The 12,959-nt window shown below is 35.8% G+C and overlaps 1 protein-coding gene across 6 annotated transcripts in view; it reads right to left on the reverse strand.

Moving 5' to 3' along the window:
- The window catches only part of LOC137020325 (adhesion G protein-coupled receptor A3), a 186,753-nt gene that overhangs the window by 155,968 nt on the left and 17,826 nt on the right, over nucleotides 1-12,959 (reverse strand). For 5 of the 6 annotated variants that reach the window (XM_067385692.1, XM_067385691.1, XM_067385690.1 and 2 more), the window contains exons 2-3: nucleotides 11,488-11,559; nucleotides 2,309-2,380 (exon numbers count right to left, since the gene is read on the reverse strand). In XM_067385692.1, the coding sequence (XP_067241793.1) occupies nucleotides 2,309-2,380; nucleotides 11,488-11,559 (144 nt within the window). Of the gene's footprint in view, nucleotides 1-2,308; nucleotides 2,381-2,907; nucleotides 2,914-11,487; nucleotides 11,560-12,959 lie in introns of those variants that run through there. The other variant, XM_067385693.1, reaches the window with a different exon arrangement.

A 12,959-nucleotide genomic window follows, 5' to 3' on the forward strand; every position in this document is an offset into this window, starting at 1 on the left:
AGCTGTGGTGTGTTGTGTGTGTGGTTTCATGCCCGCTGTAATGAGAAACATGCGCTGCTGCGGTGCAGTGGGAGCGGTTCAGTTCAGTGCTGTAATCATCGGTTGCGAGCTCTTAAATTAGACCTGCCGCTTAAATTATACGCGTACAGCAGCCTGGCACACACACATCCACAATCAGCCGCTCAAATCCACCAATCAGTGTCACATTAAACCGTCCACACGGCTCCCGTTTCTCCTGCCACATCTGTGCGTTGAGATGCTAAAAGCCTCTTCACAACAGAATTAACCTTCAGATCGGCTTCGGCTCTGATTCTGAAGGGTGTTGCATAAAGATGTGTGACCTAATATTCACAAATGAAGGATCAAATGTAAAAGTTTAAGAACATATTTCCCCAGCTATCCCAGCTAACAGGGAATGATCTCAGACCTTTAGCTGAAGTTTTCTCAAAGTTTTAAACAAACATTCTTCCAGTAATGTTCAAACTGGTCTTTAATAATGTTCTCAAAACATTAGCACAAAACACATCTGTCACGCAATGTTATGAAACGTTTAGTTGGAGGTTTGTCTAACGGTTTTTAAATGTTGCAACTTGTTTCGGAATGTTCAGAGACATTCAAAAGTGAAGTTCCAATAATGTTTGCAAAATGATAAAATGGAATGTTCCCTTAACGTTCGTACAACCAAGAAAATACGTTTTTAAAACTTTTTGATGTTTTGAATGTTCAGAGAATATTCAGAAGTAACTTTTTTAATGAGAACGTTAGCAAAATGTTCTATAAGAATATATTGTTAGCTGTGGTGCTTCTGGCTCTGTTTTTACTTTTATTGCAAATATTTCTGAAATACTTTGAAAATCACCTGACTAAAGTTAAATTTTTTAGGGTTATATTAGCTGTGTGAATTTTGTTTACGCACTGTATTATAGTCGAGAGCTTGGGGGGCGCGAGATTTAAAGGGGCCACAGCCTGAATCGGCGCATAGTTAATGATGCGCCAAAATAGGCAGGTAAAAAAATTTATAAAAAAAAAAAAATCTATGGGGTATTTTGAGCTGAAACTTCACAGACACATTCAGGGGACACCTTAGACTTATATTACATCTTGTGAAAGAACGTTCTAGGGCACCTTTAACAGTTACTAGTAGCCAATCATATGAGTAAATTATTCAGTCACATGACTCAACGCCTTCAGGAATAAATGTTTCCATCATAGTTTATGAGCATGTCTACTAATAAATGGAGAAAAAAAAAAAAAAAAAAAAGTAATTTAAGTAATGTGCATTTTTATTCACACCTTTGTGTAGTTTATGCAATATCCTATAATTTGCATAAAAAATATATATATATGTTGTATAAATGGGCTTGTGTTAACTGATGTGTGACATAAAAAGTTGCAGAGATCATTTTTGCAGTTTAGCTTCATTATATGTTTGTTTTGGACTGAAAAAAAAGTTTTGGGCTCTGAAGCCTACAGTAGTTATTAATAGTACAGTGAAGAAAAATCATATTCCTTGTATTATGACCTATTTAAACTGTACAAAATAGTATACAAATCTTACATAGTTGTGCTACTTTCTGAGCACCAAAAGTTTCAATAAAACCTGAAATCACCTATACTGTGGGTAACTTTCACACTGTTTTCCAGTACAAATATCTAAACATTCTTAAATAAAGATACATTTACCGTAGAAGCAAAATGACTGTAGATATTAAGTCATAAGAAGATAAAAAATATATGAAAATTAAATTAGTTTATGCTTTAACAAATATCTGCCAATGGGAAAGATTATTTTCCTGATCTAATCTGCCCTAAAAATGCCATTTTTAAGCAAAAACTCATTTAATTTTTTTTATAGAAAACAATACTTAATACCTGGAGTCATTTTGCTTCTCAGTTAATTTTTCTTGATTTTATTAATGTTTAGAAATTTGTACTGAGTGAAGTAACAGAGTAAAAAAATAACACGTTTTTAGCGCAACAGCCCCCATGACCAAAAAAAGTTTCATGTTTTAAGTAATATAAATAAGCACTTAATGTCTTAATTTATATCTAAAGGGTTTCTGTTTCCAGCATCAAGTAATTTATCTGTTATCACGGCCAGTCAGAACATACTGGATGTGTAAAATATGGGATTATGGACAGTACATCTTTAAGGAACGGTTTAAGGAATCCCGGGATTACAATGGAAACTGTTGGTCATATGATAAGAGATTCTAGTTCTAGAAACATTTCTAGAACATTGTAGCATCAAGAAAACACGATGGCCGCAGGTTTTCATGCACATTTCCGAGGTCATAATCATACTTACAATCTCTTCAGAGCCGTCAGGCCATGAAACGCACCGGGGGCGATTCTACTGATGAGATTACTTCTGAGATCCCTAAAGACAGAGAGAGAGAGAGAAGAGAGATATCAGCGAGAGAGACAGAGAGATACATGACAAAGCAGTATATAAGAACAAAACAGTTTACAATATATACACAATAAATAAATACTACCATACAAAAGCTTGGGGTCAGTAGGATTTTTTTAAAGAAATTAATATTTTATTCAGCAAGCACAAATTAAATTGATCACAAGTGACAGTAAAGATATTTATAATGTTACAAAATATTTCTATTTTAAATCAATGATTTCTGAAGGATCATGTGACATTAAAGACTGGAGTAATGATGCTGAAAATTCAGCTTTGATCACAGGAATAAATTACATTATAATTACAATATTTTCAAATAGAAAACTCTTATGTCAAATTATTCATAATATTACCCCAAACTTTGAACAGTAGTGTGTGTAAAAAAAAATGAAAGAAAAATGCATATAAACACATAATTATATATCATATATATAAATTATATAAATTATATTAAATTGTATAACTCCACACTTCCAGCCACACATAAACACCTCAAACCTCTGTGTGTTCAGCTCTGACTGACTGTCTCAGTCCAAGTGCACTATAAATACATGACACGATATCATGATATGACTCCTGGCTTTCCTCTGAGGCCAAAACAAACTTCCTGAAATTGTGTCGCAGTGTTTCCTGTGTCTGAGGGGAGTGACAGGAGACCCTCCACATGTCTGTACACAATGAGTCCGGCTCACACACATCTGCGGACAAGCCGTGCAGGAAAAATGTCACAAGACAGACTTTTGACCTTTCGTAATCCTTCTTTCTTGGAAGATCAGAGGCCTTCTGGTTTCCTGTTTGGTTATTTGCAAAGCAACTAGTAACAACTGAATGTTTTTAGAAGCTTTTCAAAAACAAAACACCCTAGATATACATTTCAAATCATTCATTTGGTTATAAATCCCAGTTCTCAGCGCTTTGGATTGATTAAATGTGGTTAATGTGAAATATTTAACGCTCAAGTGTGACGGTCATTACTGCTGATAAATGGCTTCTGTCCGGCTCAAATGGTGTGTGACTCCAGTGAAACGGTGAGTTCGGAAACACTTTTGTTCAGCACCATTAAACTTTTCTGTTCATCCCACTTGTTTCCAGAGCGCAAAGGAAGTTTGCATGCCATCTTTCAAAAACGTTTAGACGCAATATTTCATGGTCTTAAAAGTGCCATCGATCATCTGATATGCATCAGTGTTGATCAAGACGCAAACACAAATGCCATGCATACTTCAAAATTATTTGATTTAATAGGGTTCCTTTAATTCATTTAACTCAGAACAGAAAAGACAATTTACTACAACTGCAAAAAAAAGATGTTCTTCCTCAGTATTTCTGTCTTGTTTTCCAGTACTAATATCTAAACATTCTTAAATCAAGATACATTTACTGTAGAAACAAAATGACCAAAGATATTAAGTTTTGTTTCAAATTAAATCAAAATTAAGTGAGTTTATGCTTAAAACAAGAAAAAATTATCTGATAAAAATAAACTGAGAGGGAAAACAAGATTTTTCTGACCTCACTGACAGTTTTTTTCTTCTTGTTTTAAACAAGCCACTTAATTGTTTTTTTTGTTTGTTTTTTGTTTTTTTTGGAAATAAAGAATTAATATATTAATTAATTTTGAATTTCAATTATATGCATATTTATTCAATAATAGAGTTTTAGATATTTGTAATGGAAACAAAAAATACTAAATGATAATAAAAAATTTAATTAAATTAAAAAATTTTTTAAAGCATAAATTCACTTAATTTTGAAAATCATGTTCTGCAGCATAGAGACTCAGATTTGTGTTGTGCGTCTCTTAGCTGGCTCGACTCACTGCTGTAAAGTTTTTCAAATTAAAGCCTGTTTGACATCTAGATGATTTCCTCTTGTGTGTACTGACTTTATAGTCTCAGCAGAGAGTTAAACACCTGATAAACTTCACCAGCCAGTAATTATCTTCCTTAACCCCTGATATCTACAGGGGAATCTATTCAGCCTGAGCTAAAGGTGGCGGCGTGGCTCGCACATGACACTAATGTGTAGATTTATATCCTAATTGTCACGCTCACATGTGTAGGCCTTTCAGAAACGTGCCGGAATGGAATGAATGCGTGTTTCTTCAAGACAATTAACAGAGCGCACGAATGGATTAACCTAAACTAACAAACGGCAGACGCTGTGGAAGAGTTTGACAGAGAGCAGAGCTGAAAGTCTCTCATTAGTGAGAATCCAGCAGCGTTTTAATGACACTTCTGAGGGGGATGATTTCACTAAAACACCACGTCATGTTGAGAAAGTATTACATGTTTAAACAATCTACTTCTGCTGAGAAAGACTAAATGTCTAAATGTGCTTCTGTGAAGTGTCACATCACGTCCTGTACAACATTATAAAACACGAAGGGAGAAAACAGCGAGCGCATTCAAATGCTGCTTCAACAACCAGTAGGAAAGACAGATCACAAAGGAGGCGAGGCTAGGGGTGGGGCTGAACTCTGATTGGCCCCTTCAGTGATTCTGAGCTGGACAGTGATTGGTTACAAAAAATGAGCAACTGTAAATGGATTTAAACAGCTTTTAAGAAGGCAAAATTATGACAAGAGACTTGTAAATGTCTCATAATGGGCTGATTACAAAATATTTTTTATCTCATAATTAAATTGATGACCAAAGTTGATGTGCTTTTGTTCTGAAATTACTTGAAAAATAAGCAACACATGTGATTGTCTTAGAAATCTTGAAATGAAAAATAAATCTTGAAACATTACAAATGAGCATCTCAACTGTTTCTCTAAAGTTTCAGCAAAAACCTCAACGATCTCACAAAATGTGCTCAGATTTGCCAAGAAACTACATCTGCAATAAAAAGTCTTAATTCTAAATCATATTCTCCTGAAGCCAAATGGTCTGAGCTGCTATACTTTCACTGTATGCCTTACAAGGGAATTTTCAGGAGAAACATCCGAGACAAAGTTTGTTCATTCATGAAAACACTGAGAACTTTCTAAAGTTTTCTAAAGTGAATGAGCAGACGGTAAACAATAAAGATTTCCTCTGGGAGAGTAAAATAAAACTTTCAGTCACAATGGCACAAGCACTGAAAGGGCTTTTATTGTGTAATGATGCTGAGTTACTGGAAATGACGGCGACACTAAAGCAAGATTGGGGTCAGAGCTCCGGTGTGTGTCCTACTAACTGAGCCAGTTCTCATCAGTCTAATTGTGACTGTAAATAAAGATGCTATTCAGAGAGTAAGAGACTAACACACACACACACACAGACACACAACAACAACAACAACGTCTACAATTGCTGCTGCCGTTTTGAGCTGGACAGGAAACCAAGCTGGTGTAAAAAGGTCATCTATGCGTCCGTTGTGACATCATGGTCTAAAAGCCCACTTCCTGTTGCAGTTTCCTCCCAATAACAGGGTCAGCCATTATAAAGAGCTCTCAGTGGAACTGCTTGAGTTGAGAGCCAGATTTATGGTGACTGATGACCTCTGGTACATCACTGTCTCTCAGGCCCAAATGTGCTGTTTCATCACTAACTCAATGAACGTGACGGGAAGATGGAAAATAATGTAAAACACTACATGAATGTGATCGTGGTGTGAGAGTTTTCTGTTGTTGACGATTTAAATTAAATTCAGCTTAGAGCCCTGATAGCTCAAGTCAACATGGTATGAGCGCTAGCAAATGCTGGTAAGTTCCCTGCAAATGTTGATACACTTTGCTGGAATTAATGCTAAACATGAACATTTTTGAAAATATGATACAGTGTGGATAGAGGGATGGATGGATGGATGGATGGATGATGGAGGGATGGATGGATAGATGGATGGATGATGGATGAAGGGAAGGATGGATGGACAGAGGGATGATGTATGGATGTATGGATGGATGATGGATGAAGGGAAGGATGGATGGACAGAGGGATGATGTATGGATGTATGGATGGATGGAGGGAGGGATGGAGAGATGATGGAGGGATGGATGGACGGACAGAGGGAGAGATGAATGGATGATGGATGGATGGATGGATGATGGATTTATGGATGATTGGATGATGGAGGGATGGATGGACGGACAGAGGGAGAGATGAATGGATGATGGATGGTTGGATGGATGGATGAATGATGGATTTATGGATGATTGATGGATGAATGGATGAAGAGAGGGATGGGGGATGGATGGATGGATGGATGAATAGATGTATGTATGGAGGGAGGGATGGAGAGATGATGGATGGAGGGAGGGATGGACATATGGATGGATGTATGGATGATGGATGGATGGAGGGTTGGAAGATGGAGGGATGGATGGATGGACAGAGGGAGAGATGAATGGATGGATGGACAAAGGGATGGATGGAGGGAGGGAGGGATGGATGTATGGATGAATGAATAGATGGATGGAGGGATGGAAGGATGATGGATGGGTGGATGGAGGGATGGATGGATAGATGGATTTATGGATGATTGATGGATGAATGGATAGAGAGAGGGATGGGGGATGGATGGATGGATGAATGGGTGATGGATGTATGGAGGGATGGAGGGTTGAATGATGGAGGGATGGATGGATGGACAGAGGGAGAGATGAATGGATGATGGAGGGGTGTATGGATGGATGATGGATGGATGAAGGGATTATGGATGGATGGACAAAGGGAGGGAGGGAGGGATGGATGTATGTATGGATGAATAGATGTATGTATGGAGGGAAAGATGGAGGGATGATGGATGGATTGATGGATGAATGGATGGAGAGAGGGACGGGGATGAATGGATGGATGAATGGGTGATGGATGAATGGATGGATGGATGTATGGATGGAGGGATGATGGATGGATTGACGGATGAATGGCTGAAGGGAGGGAGGGATGGATGGATAAGCGTTCTGCTAACTAGAAAACATTTTGGTGAGTTATTAATGTTAATATCAATATAATCATACTGTAATGAATCATAATTAAATGAAATTTCTGCAGTAGATTTAAAGCATAGAATCTGCATTCACTTTAGAGATTTTATCATAAATTCCTCTCTGACAGCTCTGTTCTGATTAAACTGACCTTCAAATATTAAACTGGGTCTTTTTTTAGTAATTAGTCACAATTTGTCAGTGACCCAATTAACTGATATAAATGCTAATAAAAACAGGCACATATTTCCTCTCACTGAATCCATTCATCACATTTGCAGCGTCCTCATGACAGACGCCGAGCAGCTCGAAGCGTTAAACCAGCAGCTGCTCTCAAACAGACCCTGTCAACAGCAGAGACAAAAAACCAGCGAGAGCCACAGAAGGATCCTTGAGCGGCTCGTCTGACGGACACATTCAGACAGGAAGTAGCAGCTGAATGAATACTGAATACTGCGGCTCTGGAGAGGGACTGAACTCGCCTCAGTCCAAACGGCACCTCACTTATCAAAGGCAGACGGTCGAACCTCCCGCGAGCTTCACGCAGGAATCTCACATACCGCGCTTCCTTCAGGGAAAACAAAACTGTCGGTCCATTTGAAATGAAGTGAAAACAAGTTTAAAAAAACAACCACGAAAACCACCTTGTGTTTCCGTAATGATGAGATCATTTGAGTCGCTTTTCAGCCACTAGTTTGAATCGGGATATCGACAAATTCCTGCGACTGCGATCCCGTCGAAATCACTGCGTCAATAAAGTGCTGAAGAGTCTGCAATACATCAAATACATTTAAGTTTATCAAGAGATAAAAATATTCTGTAAACTATTGTTGTTGATGAAGTCCTGCGTTTTTTGTTGTTGTTCAACATCTATCAATGATTTAAGAGATAAATAATTACAATATTTAAATTCTGTTGGTGCCCTGTACAATACTAATCCCACTGGAAAACTGCTGCTATTATATATTATTAATATTAATTAATAATATATGAATAATGTATATAATTTATATATTAATAATATTATGTATTCATATTAATAAATTATATGAATTTGAATATATTAATTTAATATATTAATATTACTTTAATATAATAAATATACTTATATAATATACCACCAGAAAACTGTTGCTATGATATATTACTATTAAAATATTATTATATGAATTATACTATAGTTCTTTAATATATTATATATACTCATTGCTGTTCTATATTATTAATATTAATATATTATTATATTAAATATAATAAATTGTATCCATATATTATAAATATTATTACTTTAATATAATTAATATACTTATTCCATCAGAAAACTGTTGCTAATATATATTATTAAAACTAATATATTATTATATGAATTATATTAATATTATGTTAATATATTAAATATACTTATGCCACCAGATAATTGTTGATGTTGCATATTATTAATATTGATATATGACTTACAGTATATTATATATGAATATATTAATATTACTTTAATACATTAAATATACTCATCCTACTAAAAAACTGTTGTGATTATTAATATTTTTTATTGAAATTAATTTATAATATATTATTATAATAATATATTAATATTATTTTAATATATTATATTATTAATATATATTATATTAATTTATATTATTTAATATAATATAAATTATATTAAATTTAATAAATTGTATTAATATATTAAAAATATACTTATCCCATCAGAAAACTGTTGCTATTGTATATTATTAATATTAATATATTAATTTGACTGTAATATATTAAATATACTCACACCACTGGAAAACTATTGCTATTACATATTATTAATATTAATATATTATTCAATTAATTCTAATTCATTATATTAATATTAATTTAATACATTTAATATAGTCATCCTTCTGAAAAACTGTTGCTATTATTAATATTTTTATTGATATTAATTTATGATATATTATGATAATATATGAATATTACTTTAATATATTAAATATACACATCCCACTGTAAAACTGTTGCTATTATAAATTATTCATATTAATATATTCATTTTACTGTAATATATTAAATATGCTCACGCCACTGGAAAACTATTGCTATTATAAATTATTAATATTAGTATATTATTCTATTAATTCTAACACATTATATTAATACGACTTTAATACATTCAAATATATATTTTTCGGACCATAAAACTGGTGCTATGGTTTCCTCCTGCAAATGATGTAATGCATTCACCCAAAGTGACATTCAGGGCATGAAAATGATCTCTGGCTCGGCTAGTGAGACTGACAGATCAGGGTGAAGCTGGGATGAATTTAATGCACAGAAATGGCACAGAATTTGCACACATCCAGCTGAACTGCAAGGAAGCGTCTCACATCATTGACACAAGAACTAAATAAAAGCCTTGTGCCCTTTGCACGTATCTGATCATTTCTATCTGCTTTAACTCTGCATGGTGAAACTCACAGAAAGCAAAATATCAGCAGCTCAATGCAGCGCGTCTGGAGGGACGATAAGAGCTTGAATAAAGGAGTGATGAAGGACGAATCAATCGCCAACCTCAGACAGGGTCAACCCAAAGACGTCTTTACCTCGAAACGTACAATAGAGCTGCTTTTTCCTCCATATTCTCACTATATCATACTATATGAATATATATGATGATATATATGATGTTGTCTAAAGGTTCAAATGGAACAGTTCCATTTCAAAACATTTGATTTTTTCTGACTATTATTTCATATGTCAAGCTTTATAGGGTTCAAATCATGAGTTCAGGTGAACTGTTGCTTTAATACGCCACATGCTTCAGGTGGCTCCTCCGGATATCTGGATAACACTGAAATATGTGTAGGGCTGGGTATCGTTCAAAAATTTTCGATACCGAGACGATACCGATACCTTGACTTCGATACCGATACCTAAACGATACCTTTTTCGGTACCAGTTTTATAAAATATGTTTAAACAAGATTACATAACCTCAAAAAAATCTTTGGTTTTATATTTTAACTTTGACTTTTTTTCAGACTCAAAGACTCATCTCCTGAGCCACTGCGGGGAATAAAAAAAGCACAAATTAAAAAAAATTACCCAACACAATAAATCAGTGCAAATAGTTTTAATAAAGTTTAGTTTTCAATGCAAAAATTAAGTATGTGAGGCTCTTTTTTAAATCACTCAGCAATTGTTCTTCAAAAAATTAATTATTATTAACAAGATCAAAGTGGAAGTAAGAGTGACGCAAGTTCGTTGCGTCTTACCGTGAAATAAGAGTTCTGTGTCTTTATTAAAATCAACACATTAATGATTCATCTCTCATCCACCCGCAATTAATTTGAATGTTTTTTTTTTTTTTTTTATTACTTGGCCCGACCCGCAGATTATCCGCAGTATCAGGAGGACGCTGATACCTCTTTTTCAGCAGAATTGTTCGCGTTCTGGAGCCAGAGGCAGAGCCTGTGCTCGTGCAGGCGAACTAGAGGCCGTCACGAACCGGTCGCGTGTTTCCATAGACTTGAGGGACGAACGCTGATGTAAAGCTGCTGTGTGTTGTACCTTAGACTACAAAAAACATTGCGCGTTCCGCTGTTTCTGCAGGCAGTGCTACACTTTTGTTTTATGTTAACAGTATCTGTAGTGAACCGGCTGCTCACATAAACAGCCGTTTCTCACCCGTCCATTCGGAGATAAACTGAAAACGAAACCGTTGATTCAATCGCCCTCTCGCACATAGGGTCTCTCTCGCGCGTATAGTTTTATATATTTAGATATAAATAACAATGTAGCGCAACGTTATTTGCTCCACAACGAGACAGCAAAAGCATTTCTCCGCCCCTCTCCTCGGCTCCATTCTGAGGTACCGAAATTTGGTACCGAATGACAAGACACTTTTCGATACTCGGTAGTATCGAGGCAGTTCGTTCGGTACCTAAAAAGTATCGAGTTCGGTACCCAGCCCTAAATATGTGTGTTGAAACACAGACCTTTACACCTGATAATCACCTGGAACTAGAAGCAGATATGAAAACACATATTTCTAGTGATTGATGGGCCTCATTTCATATAGTTATTGATGTATACATTACTACATGACTTGGAGCCAAATCTCCAGTCTTCTCTACACAGATCTATAGTGGGATGGAAATGGTGATTGTACTCACAGTCTCTCCAGAGCTCTCAGGCCGAGGAAAGAGTTATTCTTCAGTGCCGAGATCTTATTGTTGCTCAGGATCCTGAGGAGACACAACAACACAAAGCCATAAATACAGGCGAACCGCTGCCATCTGAGGATTTACACACACACCGTCATCTTTACAGCCACAGGGAAAATTTATATGACTGTAAATCTCCTGCCTGCTTTATATTGTTGGAGTATTTGTGGCTGTTTGTGGTCAGAGCGATGAAAACAAAACTTCTCCAGCAACACTTGCTGTGGATATGAAGTTGGTTTAAACTAGTTACAATGACCACTGTTCATAAAGGGTCCTATTACACTTTTATCCAAAGCAACTTACAATGATTTCAAGGTGCACATATTATTAGTTCATGTGTTGACCTATTGTGGCCTTGTTATTGCTAGTGTCATGCTCTACTGTTGCTACAGAAACACGATGAGAAAACAACTTTAGTTAGATCTTTTTAACAATATCCCTCAACAGAGTATTTCACTCTGATCAGAACAGTTTAAGCAAAAATACAGGCATTTACATAGAGATAATAAAGGCACTGTTGGAAAATGGTTATGAAATACTAAATTCTGATTTTGTTCATAAAAAAGACACTATCTTTTACAGCATGTGTGGGTCTACTTTACATGCATGACAAGACCCTTGTGTGATTCTCAAGGCACACAAACACATATAATGAAGCTCCTGCATCTGTCATGGTGATCATGTGTGAATGCAGTAATGCAGCACAGATCACCTCCGTCACACATTCAATGCAGTGTTCGAACAGCTGATGAGGCAGTTTAAGTCTCACGTGGCCTTGAGGACACAGCAAAGACACACACGATAAAGACAAAGCAAAAATGATTATAAATATCGATCAAAGACAAACCCCCAGTAATAATCACATATAAAACTAAGTAATCACACAGATCTCTGAAGAAACAAAGACACAATTCAAGAAATGATCTCTGCATGTCACTCACAGTGTGTGTTTGGGTTTGCTGGCATCAGATTGGCTGTCATGTCTGTGGAGGGTGGGGCTTTGGAGTGAGAGACAGTGCTTATTTATATATATATATATATATATATATATATATATATATATACACATATATATATATATATATATATATTAAGATGCTTCCAGCAGCACTGAAATTAGTCCAGAAAAATGAGGTAATGTGAGAAGACTGTCACTAGTGATTTCCAGAATACGACCTGTTAAATTATCATTTTTGGTGTTGTGAAAAGCTGCTGTGAAAGTCAAATGGTACAGTGAGATATCTGAAATGTTATATTTTTTTAACAAGTTTTCTGATGCAGTTTTGATGCTCAGTCTGTGTGCTGCAGATTCAAGCACATTATTCCTCTGCGTCTGAGCCCGTAAGCGCATGTACTGCGACACCGACAGCCAGTTCAGTGTTTGAGCCAAGCTGTGCATGTCGTGGTGTGGATCACAAGGT

The sequence above is a fragment of the Chanodichthys erythropterus genome, chromosome 5 (genome assembly GCF_024489055.1).
Source record: "Chanodichthys erythropterus isolate Z2021 chromosome 5, ASM2448905v1, whole genome shotgun sequence".
NCBI lineage: Eukaryota > Metazoa > Chordata > Actinopteri > Cypriniformes > Xenocyprididae > Chanodichthys > Chanodichthys erythropterus.